The sequence below is a fragment of the Camelina sativa genome, chromosome 19 (assembly GCF_030686135.1).
Source record: "Camelina sativa cultivar CO46 ecotype springtype chromosome 19, ASM3068613v1".
NCBI classification, from domain to species: domain Eukaryota; kingdom Viridiplantae; phylum Streptophyta; class Magnoliopsida; order Brassicales; family Brassicaceae; genus Camelina; species Camelina sativa.
Window position 1 is genome coordinate 8,900,045 of NC_141898.1, and position 17,767 is coordinate 8,917,811.

Below are 17,767 nucleotides of genomic sequence, written 5' to 3' on the forward strand. Positions count from 1 at the left end.
TTCGTTTGTAGTATACTAAGGTGTATTTTTGCAATTGACCAAATTCTTGACTTTTTAGTGATGACTGTTGGCCTAAGTCTTCTTACGATAATAAACGAGTAGACTTCTATAGTGACTATTTTTGGAATTGACCAAAATATTTAAGCATTGACCGTAATATTATTATATTAAAATAATTATTTGACTGCAAATGAAGTCTACTAATTAAAAATTTTAAATGTTGGTCAACTCCAAAAATGACCACCACAGACTGCAAACGAAGTCATCATTACTATAGACTTTGTACGTAGTCTACTTGGCAAAAGTCAAACTTGGTCAATTGCAATACTAACCACGGCGAAGTTTACATTTTCTTGTTGACGGATAGATGAAGTCTACTGTAAAGTCAATGGGTTGGTCAATTGCAAAAATAGCCAGAGTAAACTATAATTGAAGTTAACAGGTGGAACTTTCCATTGAAGTCTACCTATTTTTATCTATTTAATTGCAAAACTGACCAGAAAATTAACAAAGGATGACCACAGAAGAAGTCAACCGGTTCTAGTAGAATTTGTCCGCTGTGTGCTTTGTTAAATTGTAATTGCAAAAATAGACCACAAAAAATAGACTTCATTTGAAGTTATCTTCGTATAGTCTAGTTTATAACTACCCGTTGACGTCAACATGAAGTCAGCAGATTTTGAAAACCAAATTATTGCAAATTGGTGAATAATTTTTAAGATTTTCTTGTTGTATTCTTTGATATATGTTATTTACTTGCCTCTGTATGTTTTTGACATGAATCCATATTATACATATGGAGAAATCAAGTTTTTGGTTTTCATAGGCAATTAGGTCATTAAAGTAGACTAATTTACGAAGTCAAACCGTTGGAGTTATCTGTGAAGTGTGTATATTTGAAATAATGTTTAATTGAAATTTATAACTTTTTCTTTTTGATTTTGTAGTTCAAAATGTTTTGTATCGGTTATGTACTTGCCTCTGTCTATTATTGTCATGATAATATATTATACTTTTGGATCAATCATGTTTTTTGGTTTTGTTAGGCATCTAGGTTATTGATTTAAGACTTCTACGGATAGTCAGCTATGTAATGAGTAATTGACTTGTTGCTTACTCTTTCAGGTAGATGGCGCAAATACCTGTTGTTTACGGAGTATGGGCGACGAGAAATGGGTCATGGCATTTTGATATGGATGGACGCAAAGGTGGGAGAATGTGTTTTTTACGACACGGTTGTACATACGCTGAGCTTCTTGAAATGGTTGTAGAAGATTATCTGATTGACAAAGAAACAGAGATGGTTCAGTTATTGTATCCCTTAACAGAGATGATGCTTCAGCAATTGCCCCAAGACACCCCTCCTGTCTATGTCACAAATGATAGATCAGTTCAGAACTTGATAGATTTTAGTAGTAGGAATGTTGTTCGCCTTTGCGTCTCTACGCGATGCATGGATGGACAGTCGGTTAAGGGATGTGTTAATGATATAAATAATTCTTGTTCTATTGCCGATGGGGAGCCAACGGATGAATTTGGTGACGATGGGGAGCCAACGGATGAATTTGGTGACGATGTAGATCCAGGTGCCGATGAAGGTGTAGAAGAATGTGAAGAAGCTCTCCATGACACTACAGATGAGAAGCCAAAATATGTTGATGACATGGATTTCGATTACAGTGAGTACGGGAAATTTGAAGATGAAGATGACGATGAAGATGGAGATCACCCGGATGTAGATGCTGAAGAAGGGAAACCGTTTGTTGGTGGTATTCATGGACAGTTAAATAATCCTTGGATAGACCAACTGAAAGTAGGTCAATGCTTTCCATGCAAACATGATGTCATAACAGAGGTGCGTTTGACCGCTATTATGCTAAAATTCTCTTTCAAAATTAAGAAGTCCACAAAGTCTCGGTTGGTGGCAATATGCTTTGTGCCAGGATGCACGTGGAGGGTCGTGGCCACTGTGAATAATGATCCAACCACTTTTTGGGTCACCAAATATCTGAACGTGCATACATGTTCTACTGTGGACCGCATAGCTCACCGTAAGCATTGCACCTCCAAATATATTGGGATGCTTTTTGTAGACCGGGTAGGAATAGTAGATGGTGTTGTCCCATAACATATCCAAGATTCAATGAGGACAATGTTCGGCATGACATTGGATTACACAACTTTGTACAGGGCTATACAATATGCCTTGGAATATGTGAGAGGAAACGCCAAATCTGGATATGCAAAGTTGCCTTATTGTCTTAGAAAAATAGAGCAGTCAAACCCGGGAAGTGTCGTTGACCTTGTTGTTGATGACGAGCATAGGTTTAAGTACCTTTTCCTATCTTTCGATGCTTCAATCCGTGGTTTCAATTACGTGAGGCGAGTTATTGTGGTTGATGGGACCCATCTCACCGAAAAGTATGAAGGTGTATTGCTAGTCGCTTGCGCACAGGATGGTAACTTTCAGATATTTCCATTGGCTTTTGGAATTGTCGACTCGGAGTGTGATGCTTCATGGGATTGGTTTTTCACCAAATTAAGTGAGTGTATCTCGGATGAATATCCACTAGTAGTAGTTTCGGATAGGTGCAGTTCAATAGCTAAAGCATGTCGCAATGTTATGCCATGGGCAACACGAAGGATATGTTACTACCATTTCCAACAAAACATAATTTCTAATTTCCGTGGGAAGCAACTGATGTAATTGGTGAAAGGGGCAGCATATGCGCATACGTATGAAGATTACAACCGCTACATGGCTTCCCTTACTAACGTAAATCCGGCCCTTGCAGCGTACTTGAATGAGGCAGATCCAACTTTATGGTCTCGGGTTTACTGTCCAGGAGATAGATACAACATCAAGACTAGCAACATTGCGGAATCTATCAACTCCATGCTAAAGAAAACCAAAGGTTATCCCATCACATATCTCATTGAGTTTATTACGAAAATGTTAGGTAGGTGGTATAGGAAAAGACGAGAGGATGCACTTAGTCTGACAACCACTTTTAGCCGGGGTGTTGAGTTCTTATTGGCCGTAAGGGAGCATTACGCAGATATGATGACGATAGAGAATGATGAGCCAAATTTTGGGGTCAGTTTCTGATACAAATTCGCATTACAAATAACTGGTCCAATCTGCAACTACTGCGGTAGATCAACGATTATTGTGAAATCATGGACATATGCAAACCTGGGAAGAAATTTTTTCAGATGCACTGTTCATGGATTTTCCCATTGGTCAGACGCAGAACCATCACGTGATTGGCAAAGGCAGAGCTTATTGGATGCGAGGGATGAGATCCGTCGGCATAGAGAAGAAATCAAGGTACTTAAAGAATCTGTAAGAGAAATGAAAGAACAAGTTGTTAACGGTTTGGTGAACTCTAGGGTGGTTAACACATTTGCAGGAAGACAAGAAGAAGTTTGAATGTGACTTACTGGCAGGGAAAAAATGCTTCGACAATTTATGGTTCTCTCTTGGATAGGTTTCATTGTTGTCATCGCAATGTATGATGCGTTTCTCTCTACATTCAATGTACCCTTTCGATATCTCTGCATTCGTTGTACCCTTTCGATATCTCTACATTCGTTGTATCCTTTCAATTTCTCTACATTCATTGTAACGTTGCCGTCTCAATTTCACCTATAAATATCCTCTCAATTTCCACTCAATCTATTGCATCTCCTTCTTCGATAACAAGAGAATAAGTTGGTTACGAGCTATGGCCGGAGGGAGTTCCAGTAAGCGTAAGCGAAGCAGTTCCGATTTCGAGTGGGAAGGGGAAGTAATAGATGCCATGAAAGACGCTTTTGAGAGGACGAGAGTCGTGGTTGAAGAAAAGACGAAGGACCGCTTTAAAGCCATTCTTCGTATGATGAGAGATCACATGAAGAAGAAGGAAGAGGCTACCGCCCTTGTGCATCAAGTGGATCTGATCGACGCTCCAACTATCTTAACTGAATCAAATATTGGGTCAACAACTTGTCGACTTCGAGGCAGAGCAGAAGAGGTTAGAGGAGATGAGAGACGTTGCAGAAGTTGATGTCAAACAGTGTGTGGTTCCTCCTCCTATTGATTGGGGCAAACTTCATGTCCGTCTCGACGATTAGTTGCATCACCCAAACTCCTATTTGGATTTTATTTTTGAATTTAATGTATGGATTCTGAATATCTATTTCTCTATTTCTATCGGTCAACTCTACATGTCTATTGAACAACAATATCCATTCGAAGTCTCCAAGTTAACTTCAGAAATATGTCTACTAGGTTTCGCTGTACGCTATTGTTTAGAGAGACTACAAGTAATTAATATTTTAATAACTATTTAATGAGGAACAAACAAGTGTAAAAATAAACAGAGTCGACAAAAAAAAAAGCATCGGTTCTCTCTTCTCTCTCTCTTTTCTGTATTATTTTATTAATATTTTAATAAAAATTTATTATAACACATTCCCCAATAAAGTTTATATTATTTTATGTTGCTTATCTGGTTCTGACAGCAAGAGTAGAGTATCGGCGAGAAAGCAGATTAAAAAGCACTTTGTTGGGTTTTATTGAAACTCTGTAGATGGATTGGCATTATGTCTGACATCAAAAGGATGAACCACTGTTTTAGTATTGAGATATTAGGTGAGAGGATTCCACAAAAATATATGGATAGCAGCCTATCATCATAGTTAAACAAAAAATTTAACTACGAGAACAAAAGTTCTACATGTCTATTGAACATCAATATCCATTCGAAGTCTCCAAGTTAACTTCAGAAATATGTCTACTAGGCTTTTGTTGTACGCTATTGTTTAGAGAGACTACACGTAATTAATATTTTAATAATTAACTAATGAGGAACATACAAGTGTACGCATATAAGTCGTCCACTTCCAGACCCCATTGCTTGTTAGTCTGAGCATATGGTGAATACTCCCCTGCATGGTAGCTGAAGGCACCGACCGACAATAGTTTCCCAGATCCATTAGCATGTGCCTCAGAATTGACAAAGTCAAGGTATTTCGTTGTCCACAGATGAGTGAACATAGCGTCTAGGAAAGCCAATCTACTCGTTCTAAATATCTGAGGTTGTTGCGCCTGTCGATGTCTCAATAGATTCAACCCTGCATCCATGTGCTGGATAACCACATGGATTTAAAACGAAGTTATATAATATTGAAGACCGACTCGAAGTTTTCTAGTATACTTGGAGACAAAGTTTTCTAGTAGACTTACCGAATCTCGTAGCCAGACTATTTTTGTCTGCAGTTCGTACCACCAAAGACAGCATCGGGATTTCTCTCGGACCTTGTTCTTGTACGTCCTGCGGGTGATGAATGGTTTGGATACATATAAGTTACTAGAGTTTCGACAAATAGAATTTTTGAAACATAACATAAAAGTTAGTAGACTTACGGATCTTTCTTTAAGAAATCAAGGAAAACCTTCTTCAACTCCATGTCTGCTTTATCAAAAGGATTGTACGCTGACGTGGCTGATTTATCACCCATGATAGTCTTGGCTGTGTTATCACCAACGAAAGGAGAACGTTGACTTGACGCCAACCTCTTAACCCTTTCAGCCTTGCCATGTGCCGCAATCCTAGCCGCTTCTTTCCTTGGTTCTTGTTTCTTGGCTCTAGCAGTCAAGTCGGCAACTGTTGGGATTTCCGTGCGAATAAATACAGGTGGGTCTGACTCAGTGTCAGATGATTCAGAGCTGACTTTCTTTGGCACCTTCGTATCCGTACGAGTAACAAATGGAGATGGTTTCAGGGTCTCAGATTGCCCTGGCTTGTTCTGCAAATTCCGGTTTAAAAGTTACATGGTTATTTATGGAAACAGATAATATTAAAGTCGCCTCATATGTTTAATTTGTCTCAAAGAAAACAAACAAAAAAAACACGGATATAGAAGTCTACTTCACATAAGAAAGTCTACTTCACATAAGGAAGACAATTGTTTTTATGTCTTTGAAGTTGACAACTTCTGGAAGTCTATTTTTTCCTCGCCTTGTACCTGGTATTGTGATTGTGAGGGATCATAGTAGGAAATTGCAAGTGTTCAGAACTAACCATTTCCGTCTGAGAGTCCTTCTGTTCATTTGATACAACCTCTTTCGTACCAGTAGCTGCCTGAGAGTCCTTCTGTTCCTTTGATAAAGGATCAACCTCTTTCGTACCAGTCACATCTCCCTTCATTTTGGTAAGATCCGAAGCCAGGCTTTCAATCTTCCCATTCAACATGTTGAAACCTTCCTTCATCTAATCGAGCAGAGCTGCTCCCCACATGCCGAGCTCATCTTTAATAGAATCCAAGATATTGAACTCCAAGGCAGTTGAAATACCGGGACAGTGCGTCTTCCCACTTGGCTCATTAAATGTACCGGCTCTCTTCTTCTCACTCTTTTCCTCCACCTTCACCTTCGCATTGTTGGATTCATAAATACCATCCGTCTGCCACAAACCTCTCCCCCACCTCCATGGAACAAAATCTCCATTGAATGCTCTCAAAATGTTATGAATCTTCTCATCTGCTTCATCGTCTTCCCAAACAGGACTAATCATGTCACCAATGGTTTTGAAGTGTCTGAAGTTTGTCTCAATTGATATAAAACAGTGTACTAGTTCAAATCTAACACAATAATGGTTACCGAGTCATCTAATATCGTAGATAAATTATAGACAAATCACAGAGGTGCGTACCTGTTTTAGAACGCCCTCTTTGACATTTTTTCTAACGCGAGAACCGCGGTAAGCAAGCAACAGTGGACTTGGATTGTTCGCCAACGGTTCCCCAATTGATTTGCCAAAATCAGGCATAGATTCGTACACCCATATCTGCAGCGCTTCGACAAATCCGTCTATGGTGTAACTCTGCTTGTTTAAGTCCTTCTCCTTAACAGACATAATCAGATAATTAAGAAATGCATCTAAATCCAAGACCAGCCTAGCCATATTTAGACGGGTGGGCGTTGATGGTTTCCTAGCTTCTATAAACCCAGCATAGATAGCTAAATAACCCAACCTAATACGATCTATTATATCCCAATCGTTTGAGTTCTTACATGCTGAAACCAGTTGCTCAATACTCGGACCGCTGTCTAAATTGACTCCAAGCTTCTCCCAAAACTCTTCCATCTCGTCTGAAACCTCAACCTGTGGCTGCTCCAACGACTCGACATCGTCACAGTTAAGTCCAGTGATGGCTTCAAACTCATTCAAAGAAAATTGTAAAGGGTTAGATCCAACCATACTCCAGATCTCGTACTTTTTGTTGCAGACTATCTGAAAGGTGAGCATATGGTGAACCAGTCTAGAAGCCCATTCGAATTCGAGCTTGTAGAACTGTAACAAGACACCCAGTCGAGATTGATAAATCTCGTCCCATTCATCCGGCTCGAGAGCTTTGTACAGTTCAGCAAACAGCTTCGTAACGTTGCTGTAATAGCCAATGCTTTTTATTGGAAGCGGCTCATCACCTTTCGTGTAAAACCTCCGAAGAAATTCTGGTTTTCTCTCCTCGTCCATTATGCAAGATAATATTAGGTTTGGCGGGAAAATTAAAAAACGAGAGATTGAGAAAGAGGAAGACAAATCCAATAAGTCTATGCGTCAAATTGAAAAAGAAGGCTACTATCGAATTGCAAAAGAAGTCAACCTCCAGTTCGATCGAAGAGGACAACGGCGGCGAAGATGAAGATAAAGCGGTTGGGTTGAAGAATACAGAGTTCGTCGAGATCTGGTACAAATAAGTTAAACAATGTAAGTAAACTGACAATCCGAAAGATAGAGATTTAGGTTTAACATGAACAAAAAATGGGAAAATCAACCGTTAGTGATAAGCGATAAGCGGAAGGATAAGTGGAAGAGATAAGCGGAAGGGAATCGTTTTCTAGTTCCTTATGAGGAAGAATTAGAGATAACTATCCTATGTTATCTCAGTTTTTTAAGTTGTATAAAATTACAATAATTATAATAATCCCGGTTTTATAAAACCAAAATCGTTTTATTAGAAACAGTACCAGAAAATTAGGAAGAAATTATAAAGAAACCGGTTAAAACCAGTTCCCGCTTATTGGTAAATTAAGCATATAAATATTACCGCCAACTAACGTCAAATCAATTTATACCTTGTAATGATTATGTTGACAACTTCTCTGGCAGACTTCTCCACGGGAAACTAGACCGTCTGCAAATCCATCAAATCAAATTAATTTTTGTACTATTATGCTGAAGACTTATCAAGTAGACTTCTTTCTGGGGAAACTAAAACATACTTTAAACTGCAAATTCATCAAATCAAATTGATTTTTGTACTATTATGCTGAAGACTTATCAAGTAGACTTCTTTCTGGGGAAACTAAAACATACTTTAAACTGCAAATCCATCAAATCAAAATAATTAATACATCGTTAACGACGATGAACGAGTTTCTATGGTACAGGGACAAAAGTTGCGTGTATATAGAATTCTACAATTTTAAGTATAAAGTGATATGATATAGAAACTTTCTAAGAGTTACACAGACGTGAATGATAGATGATTATACACTTATATGATGAAGTGAAGTGATATAGAGAAAGTTTCAATTACCCAACCGTGATCAGTCTCCAATTAAGCGTGGATGATTTGTATTGACTGATACAAGTATATTGACTGATACAAGTATATTGACCAATCACCAATTTTCCGTCGTGAAGATGAACTACGTACTATTTTTTTTAAAGAGAAAATAAATTATCTACAGATAACTTTTTTGGTTGCAGTTTTAAAATAATCAAAAGGCCCGTGCTGGTTTATATATACGAGACGAAACGGTTACAATGAACAGTTACATAATTAATAACGCAAACTGTCGTGTCGTAAATCATTAACGAGTAGACTTCGTCTACTGACTTCTTAATGTAAACGGGGGAAGTCTACTAAATAGGTCATCTAATGAAGTCAACAATATCGTCCAAATATTACAGAAACTGAAGCAAGTTCACAAATTACATACATAAATACGCCATTCAAACAAACTACCACGATAAAGAGAGGTTCACAGATTTTAATTGAAGTTCTTGCATAATAGCCTCATCCCACCATTTCATAATATGGTCCTCTCCATCCTATACTGTACCATAGAAATAAGTATACCATAAGAATATTATCTATACTCAAATAATAATTATATCAAACGAAGAAACCATCATACAATCTAACAACCTCATGGCTATTGCATCCAAAGAAAATCCTTCCAGGATTGTCGGCTGTGGTGGAACATTTCATAACGGTTTCCCTTCTGCAGAAACATTTGTCAGGAATTCCAACTGTCAGGCCAAGAAAGTTTACTTCGGGTGGACCTTCACTCCATACTTGCAAAGAACTAGAAGATGGCTGAGTGTAGTTGTGTAACCCCATATCTGAGTGCAAAATGAACAAAAAACTATGAGAACATATATATTTTTGAAGAAAATTAGCTAAAGCATTACAAAAGCAAATAGCCGACGATAAATGATGAGAATACTTATCTGAGATGTCCTTGAGTTTCGAAGACGATAAATGATGAGGATAGAATCTGAATTTTCGAGAGCAATAATATCGGAATTTTAGAGAGAGAAATTGTGGAGAGAGAGAAAGCACATACAAACTAGGGTTGACTTACAGAAAGAAGTATTTATATGGTTACTGAATCCGGTTAGGTTAAAATCAAGAAATCGGTACGTATTCGGTTAGGTTCAACTATCGGTTTGGTTAAATTGTCTGTGAAATTAAAATAATATTATATTAATAGTTGATGGCATTACAAAGTCAACCATCAATAGTCTACAGAGAGGTCTACTTAAGCAAACCCTAAATCAAATAATTTGAACCTAATCAGCCTTTCCTCTCTTAATTTGACTAGTTTATATGTAAATTTATTTTATTTCAATGCAGGAATTCTATGTGCTTATTATTTGGTCAATAGGTTTTTTTTTTTTGTCAACAATAGATTTGCTCAGATGAGCCAATGCGAAGGGAAATTGTTTACATACAAAACATTATGCTTTTACATTTGCATTTCTAGGAATAAAAGATAAGGAAAAAGAAGAGAACTCCTCCCTGTCCATCTTGATATCATCAAGATACGTCGAGAACGCCGGCCAGTCGTGTTGCGAAGACACCATCTTCACCAAATCAGCGCAGTCTGAGTAGAACGCCACATCATGGTAATCATGTTCGATCATGCAACGCATCGCCCAAATGAAAGCTTCGACTTCAGCGTGTAAGGGGGTAAGACTTCGTCGAAAGTTAGTAGCTCCCATACTTGGCGTCGGATCCTGAGACTGGGTACAAAACCATCCGGCTCCTGCGAAAAGATCACCTGACTTCCCAGAGCCATCAACGAAACAAAGATAGCCTGAAAAGAACATAGGAAGGTAAGTGTTTGGCCCCCGTAAACGAGAGTCAGCAACCGTTGGCTGGACAGTTGAAACCACATCTTCACCCTCCTCCTGAGCCTGCTGCCAGGACAAAGCCTCACCTTCAGCTACCCGAACGACCTCCTCTGGCCGCTCCGTTATATTTTCAAAAACCTTTGCATTACGCGCTTTCCATAAATACCACAAAATCCACGGGAAAGCTGACACATGGGATCCCGGACTTTTGGGATCCAAGAAATGATCCATATTAGCATAAACAGACTCCACCGGAAAACAATGTGATCCTACCGGTACCTGAGATAAAGCCCACACCTGACGCGCTGGTGGACAGAGAAACAGAACATGATTAATTGTTTCCTCCTCCGGACCACAACGTGAACAACCCAAATCACATGCGATACCACGCCGCCGCAAGTTTCGTGAAACCGGAATACACCCAGACAATGCTTGCCACATAAAGTGGTGGAGTTTTGGTGGGCAACGAACCTTCCAAACACTAGCTAGGAGAGAGGTTATCTCTGGCCCGTCACCAAGCGCCTTAAAAGGCCCGGAGATCGTCATACGTGCCACATGATAACCAGATTTAATCGTATACCTCCCATTCTTCGTAAAATGCCAACCAAGAGAATCCTCCTTTGGACAACTACCTAAAGGTAAAGCTCCTATCAACGCAACATCAACTGGATCAAAGTGCTCAGAAAGGACATCCATCCGCCACGAATTTGTCTGACAATCAATTAAGTGTGAAATTTTAAGAGAAGGGTCCTTAAACGGGCCCTTACTGAGAGCTGGTCTCGGGGATTGAGCTGGTATCCAGGGGTCAGTCCATATAGAAATGGACTCTCCTGATCCAACCCTTTTAATAAGTCCTTTATGTACCAGAGAGCGAACTGAAACAATACTCCTCCACCCGTAAGAAGGAGAGTAAGAACGAATTGGTTCAATGGGATCCAAATTCCTATAATACCTACCTTTAAAAACCCTGGCAAACAAAGAATCAGGATAATCAATTAGCCTCCATAGTTGTTTTGCTAACAAAGCCGAATTAAAATCATCAACATTCCGAAATCCTAATCCGCCAAGTTGTTTGCTACAACATAGTTTCTCCCAAGCTAACCAATGCATACCACCCGTCCTACCATCCGTACTCCACCAAAATTCGCCATAGCAATGGTGAGTTTGGATGTAATTGTCTTTGGTAGCCGAAAACAAGACATCACAAACGGCGGGACCGCAGTAGCGATAGATTTGATCATCACCTCCTTTCCCCCTTTAGAAAGCAGTTTCGCCGACTTGGTCAATAGGTTTACCAAATTATTTTTTATAATTTTTAAAACTAAAATTTAAACTATAATTAACGAGTAGACATATCTTTATGTCTACTCGTTGACGTCAATTGGAGTCTCCCTTAAATGTATCTATTGGAGACTTCTTCCGGGTTACATCTATCATTTCGGCTTCTGTTTTTTGTTTGGTCGTAAGGGAGTTGAGTAATTTTAGCACCGTTAGTAGTTATGTTTTTCGAAAATCGAATATAGGATCTACGATTTCATTGAAATGCAAATAAAGGTACAAAAAAATGCAATTGTCCCAAAAAATGTGTTGTTGGTTGCCATTTGATGGTTGGCAAAAAATTTTAATTAAAATTTTACCCGCTTTTACGCGATGGAATTGTTTTCTTCTTTCACCCATTATAACATATAAAAAAAATTACGCATCGCATTTTGTAGTAAACATTGTTATTGTAGTAAACATTGTTTCACTTGTTCAGATATATATTTCATTTAAGCTCGATATTTCTTTAGCATCAAGTGTCCCATAACAAACTGATGAGTAAATGAAACGACGTTTACTTACAAAAATCATGGAATATAAAGTTTTCGCCCTCATTCAGTTTCATCCCAAGCGACGGCCACAACTACAAGAACCGATTTGAGCTATTTACAAAACCAAAACAAAAAAAAAAACGTCAAGGGTACTTGTTCACAGGAACCGCTTGAGCCAGTGGCAGTCTGCAGCATCTTTCTCTAGCTCATCTTTCATCTCACGTACCCGTTGAAGTGAATCTTTAAGCTCCATTTTATCAAGTGGCATTGCTGCAAATTCTTTCAGAAACTTGTGAGCTCGCGCTGCCCCTCTCGATACTTCCTCTGGATCATCTTCTCTGTTCTTTCTCTTCCCACTCTCCTGCAATCAACAAGACGAGAATTTAATACTTGTCACCTACATTTTACAAATAGAGCACAAACTGCAGAATGGGTGAATGATCCCATCGTCAACCAAAAAACAAAGGGAAAAACGAATCAAGACCTCATTGTTGATTATCATGGAAGACGCAGAGAAATCTTCCAGTTCTGCAGCTTTCTCTCTTGCAAGGGCGACTACGCTTTCAGGGAAGTTGGCAAATTCCGCCACATGAATCCCAAAGCTCTGGTCACAGGCCCCTGGTTCAACCTAACCAGACAAACAACACACCACACAAAATTAATTTCATCTTTGTAAAAAAAAAAGAAGCAAGCAATTTAGATTAAATAGAGACACTTTTTACTGCAACAGATCAGCAGATGCAGATGCATTTTCTTTTATTATACCAACCTTGTAAAGCATGGTGAGTTTGCGGCTTTCAGTGTCAATATGAGCGCTAACATGGAAGTTTGCCACACCAACGGTGTTACCAGCAAGCTCAGAGTTTGCTTGAGCCAAGGCAGTAAGTTCATGGAAGTGAGTAGCAAACAGAGTTGGTGCTTTCTTCACTTGAACCAGATGCTCACATATCGCCCATGCTAAACCTAATAATATATTCACCAAGATATTTTCAAGAACATTGAATTCTTTCACATATGACCAAAAAATTAAAATTAGAAGTATGAAGTGACGAGAATAGCAAACTTGCTAAAAACATCCAAATGAAAAAAGATAAACTGCAGAGAAACTAACCAAAACCATCATAAGTTGATGTTCCACGACCAAGTTCATCGATAATTATCAGTGACTTGTCAGTAGCGCCTTTCAATATGGATGCAGTTTCAAGCATTTCTTGCATGAAAGTAGACACTCCGCGTAGCTAAATCACCAAAGAAAAAAAAAGTTGGAATAAGCTGTGTGGAAATCAGCAGTTTCATTCATCGCGAGATAAGCTTAAAACTCACTTGGCAATCGCCTGCTCCTACACGAGCAAAGATGCAGTCTCTGATGGAAATTGATGCTATATCACAAGGAACAAAGGAACCAACTTGAGCCATCAGCACAATCACACCAACCTGGGATTTATAATGGCAGGAAGCTGGTTTTAATCATACGCCTATGCAACAAAACCGAACTACAAGAAATCATCATACCTGGCGAATGAAAGTGGACTTCCCTCCCATGTTAGGTCCTGTTACTATTTGAAACCAACTCTTCCCTCTCATCTGATTTCAAAGAACAATAAAGGGCAAACAAGGAATTAATTTAAGTCAAACAGGAAACAAAGAAAAACAAAGGCGTTTATTTTACCATTACAATACTTACAAGTCTGCAATCATTTGGTATAAAATTCACCCAGTCTTGAGCTTCTACGCATGGATGTCTGCTTCCTTCTAATACAAGATCTCCAGCATCCTACAGTTTATAAGCATACAAGACAGTCACTCAATATTATGTCAGGAAAAAAAATCTAATAATTTTCGGAACAAAACAGTCACTTGAGATTGTACTGACCGAAGAGGTGACCTCTGGCCTACAGTATGGAGTAGGGCAACTGGCAGCCAAATCAGCAAAGCTTAACAAAACATCCATTTCAGAGAGCAACAATGCTAAGTCCTCAAAGACCTAAACCATACAATATATAAGCTTTCAGAAATGAATGTAGTTTACTGCCTCTGATTTTAAACATCCATGAAAATATGAATTCATTTCTAGACAGGTTACTTGATTATAAACAACCAATTCTGTAACAGCAAAGTTTAAAATGAATAATAAACAAACCTCGGAGAAGCTGGTAACAGTCTGAACTACACGATCAACGAGCTCCTTTTGACAGCTCTTGTAATCGTCAACAACGCTTTGGTACTGGTCCCCAAGTTTTTTAAGCTTTGTGTTTGTGAACTTCACTCCATCTTTACGAGTCTCCAGCACTATAAACTGTGTCGTCAGCTTTTTCCTAATCTTTGGCTCTTCCTTCTTCGTGATCCTAAACACATGCCCAAACTGCGCTGCTTTGTCAAGTTTTAGAGCCTTGTCGACCTGAAGATCGAGTTCCATAGCCGTCTTTTTGTGCAATTCGTGAATCTGCTGCTCCAGCAATTCTTTCTGATCTTTCAGAGATGCTAATGTGGTGTCGTAGCTTGCAGATATCATGTATTCTCCATTTTCTAGCTGGTCAAGATCTACAGAGTACTCTACCAAATCGATGAACTTTCCAAGGTGATCTTGGTCTGATAAAGCCTCGAACTTTTTCAAGTATCTCTCGCTGATGAGTGATGAGAATTCTCCAGTGTACTGTTCCAGAGCTGTTTTGATGAAGGGAAGCCTTATAGTTGACTGCACAGAGACGATGAAGACTGAATTAACAATCACAGAAACCTAATAACATACTATAAATTCAGAGATACATAAAACATATTTACGACAATGAAAGTGCAGTTTTTAAAATTCCAGAGAGTCAGATTAAAGCGCGGCAAGTACCTGATAGAGTTTGATAATATGCTGTAAGCCACCTCTTCTTCTCTCGAGACTCCGCACAAGCCTCTCAACATCTGAGATTCGCTTCAGATGCTGTCTAAGATCTTGCCTTAACCCAGCTTCTTCAACAAAGCACTGAACTATATCTAGTCTCGTCTTGATCGCATTCAAATCCACGAGAGGTTGCTTCAGCCACATATGAAGCAGTCTCTTACCCATCCCTGCGGTGCATGTTCTGTTCATGAGACCAAACAAACTGAAATTCTTATTAGCATCAGTTTTGCTCTCCATCACATTCAACGCCCTCATAGCTGCAGAGTCGAGTCTCATGAATCCACCGATATCATATCTGCGGATTGTGAAGTTCCCATAGTTACCCTCGTCCGAGAGAAGTTCAGAGAAGGAGAGTAATGCACCTAGAGCAGGAGTGGCAAGGTCAAACCCGGATATCAAATCTCTAACTGGTTCAATATTACCCTTCACCAGTCTCTTTAGATCAGAATCTAAATCTCGTCCTTTGAACTCCTGTTTCTTCCTCTCTGTTATCATCACGGCACACCTCTCAAGAGAATCATACAGGCTTTTGCAGTCGTTGGATTTTCCGGATTCAGCTGGAAAAATGCATTCTTTTGCGCCTAGAGCAATCAGTGAGGACTCCAAATTGGTGAAGCGGCTATCATCAAGAAACTCAGCTAGTCCAAGAATTCGCCTAGTCAGATCAACATAGGACATTCCGATAACACATCTGCCCTCTTGAAAATTTGGACATATGGAGACAACAACTGGTGTGTCCTGCATTTCATTGCAAACAAAACATCTTCAAAGCTTCCAATGTTTCCAGGAGAACCTGTTTTCACAAGTCTCCAATTCGACCCACTTCCTTCATAAAGCTCTACGGTATGATCATTACGCTCCAGGAGAAGATCCCGAGCAATCGTTTCAAACATGTTCCTACTGATGCTAACGCTTGAAAGAGCATTTGATCCACTCCCAAGCTGCCTTAAAGCAGTAGTTGTGTGATAATAAGTCTTTGCGATGAAAACTGAATTCTCACCATGAGCTGTATAATAATCCTGCAAACCCATTTTAAAAATTTATCCATAAATCAATGACAAAACAAGCTTCTTCAGAACAGAAACTAAAGAATCATGTGCACTGATTAAACAACCAAAGTCTACCATTATAATAGAACTATAAACTCACCTTCCGATCAAAGAATCTAACAGCTCTCGAGTCCTGAAGCAAAGAACAATCAAAACCCACATAAGCATAGATCCATAAATCGTTAAAGACTCCAAATTTTTTTTCCCTAATTCGCTTCCCAACGAACTAAAATGTCGACACTTGCTTCAAACCCTATTTGATTTTCGAGTTGATTCGGCGGGATTTATTGCAATTGAGCGCTCACTATTTTTCCCAGAAATAGAAAGAAGACTTACATTTGGTAGGGTTTTGTAGAACGAGAGGAACCCTTGAGCCTGCTTTGCATCTACCCACAAAGATTAAAAAAATGTTACAACAGAGACCTTTTGCAAAACCCATAAACCCAAATTGGAAAATCGAATACGAAAAATGAAAAAAAAAAAAAAAAAAAAAAAAAAACTAGGGTTTTAACAGTACCCAGTTTCAGCTCCGGAAGCTTGTTCTGTTCCTCGATATTGCCCTCCATTGGAAGATACAGAAAGCTAGTATAGAATCCTTCGCCTGAGTTCTGCAAGTTACGGTGCAAATGTTCCTCTTTCGTTGTTTTTTTTTTTTTTTCCGAAGGAACTGGAATCGAAATCGACTAGAGAGTGATTTATGGTTGTCTAATTTGGCGGGAAAACTGATTGGCGGCAACCGGCGGCGCGTGTATCGACGTTCATAGAGACCACACCACGCTTGTATGTTTCGTTCGAGATGTTTGGTCTATAAAAGATATAGGCCCATTAAAGCCTGTATTGGGCTTATAGTTATTACCTAGCAGAAAGATCAAGTCACGAAATATATGCTAAAACAAAATAATTTGATTTTTTTTGTTACAGAAAGAAAAACAAACAAAAATATGCTAAAACATTTCATTTATTTGTAGAAGAAAAACATGATTAACGACCAAATTATTTGGATAATGAGTAGATATATCTTTACATATTATCCGGATAATTTTTAGTTTCTGTTGAAAAATTAATATGGAAAACTATGGACAAAGGGAAGTGGAAGGTTTTGTACTATAAAGCACTAAATTGCATAGAGAGGACGATGATGATGGCCTTTGATGAGCCACAAAAGTCGTATGAACTTATCTTTATGTCATTTATTGTTCCAAATAGTCAGGTATATTCCCCCTTTTTTTTTTCTTTCTTTCTTTATTTATCTTATTGATTTCTATATTGGATATTTTATCTTGAGTTGCATTCTTTGTTTGAAATAATTCTTTATATATATGAGCTTCGGACATGTTAGTTTTCACAACCTCATTATCCTTTTTTAAAACACGCTTCGTCCTTTTTGGAAGAAAATAAAAGCTAACTAGTGGAATACTCAAAGCCAAAAGGATAAGTTCGTACAGAATATCTAATAGGTTTGTTTTTTTTTATAATCATTTTCCAGAAACAAAGGAGTAATGTAAAATATTAACAGGCTAAGTTTGTAAATTTATGTCAAGGTTAATTTGAATGTTAATAAATCAAGCGTATATGTCGACAGTTTTAAGTTTCACGTATACT

General features: G+C 38.6%; 1 protein-coding gene and 1 pseudogene across 2 annotated transcripts; one reads left to right on the top strand and one right to left on the bottom strand.

Moving 5' to 3' along the window:
* The first annotated feature begins 1,129 nt into the window (after positions 1 to 1,129).
* On the top strand, positions 1,130 to 11,894 carry LOC147920334 (uncharacterized; annotated as a pseudogene).
* A 284-nt stretch (positions 11,895 to 12,178) lies between these two features.
* LOC104765715 (DNA mismatch repair protein MSH2-like) lies at positions 12,179 to 17,246 on the bottom strand. 2 transcript variants are annotated; one of them, XR_015591278.1, is made up of 13 exons: positions 16,683 to 16,949; positions 16,502 to 16,551; positions 16,266 to 16,298; positions 15,066 to 16,135; positions 14,367 to 14,921; positions 14,100 to 14,210; positions 13,911 to 14,000; positions 13,739 to 13,810; positions 13,550 to 13,605; positions 13,338 to 13,464; positions 12,996 to 13,189; positions 12,711 to 12,854; positions 12,179 to 12,587 (listed from the first exon to the last, which is right to left on the bottom strand). XR_015591278.1 is itself a non-coding variant. In XM_087502392.1 (13 exons), the coding sequence occupies exons 4-13, from the start codon at positions 15,858 to 15,860 to the stop codon at positions 12,384 to 12,386; spliced, it is 2,403 nt and encodes an 800-aa protein (XP_087358518.1). In that variant the 5' UTR covers positions 15,861 to 16,135; positions 16,266 to 16,298; positions 16,502 to 16,551; positions 16,683 to 17,246; the 3' UTR covers positions 12,179 to 12,383. The 2 variants fall into 2 exon arrangements, 1 of the variants encoding a protein (XP_087358518.1); XM_087502392.1 differs by having other exon boundaries at positions 13,550 to 13,660; positions 16,683 to 17,246.
* Between the last annotated feature and the right edge of the window lie 521 nt (positions 17,247 to 17,767).

Bases quoted from the DNA above. Each gene is read 5' to 3' on its own strand.
- LOC104765715 (XM_087502392.1), bottom strand. From the start codon at position 15,860: ATGCAGGACACACCAGTTGTTGTCTCCATATGTCCAAATTTTCAAGAG. The intron at 14,922-15,065 runs GTACTTGCCGCG...GTCTCTGTGCAG, and splicing joins ATATTATCAAACTCTATCAG to TCAACTATAAGGCTTCCCTT. The intron at 13,465-13,549 runs GTGAGTTTTAAG...TTGGTGATTTAG, and splicing joins TAGGAGCAGGCGATTGCCAA to CTACGCGGAGTGTCTACTTT.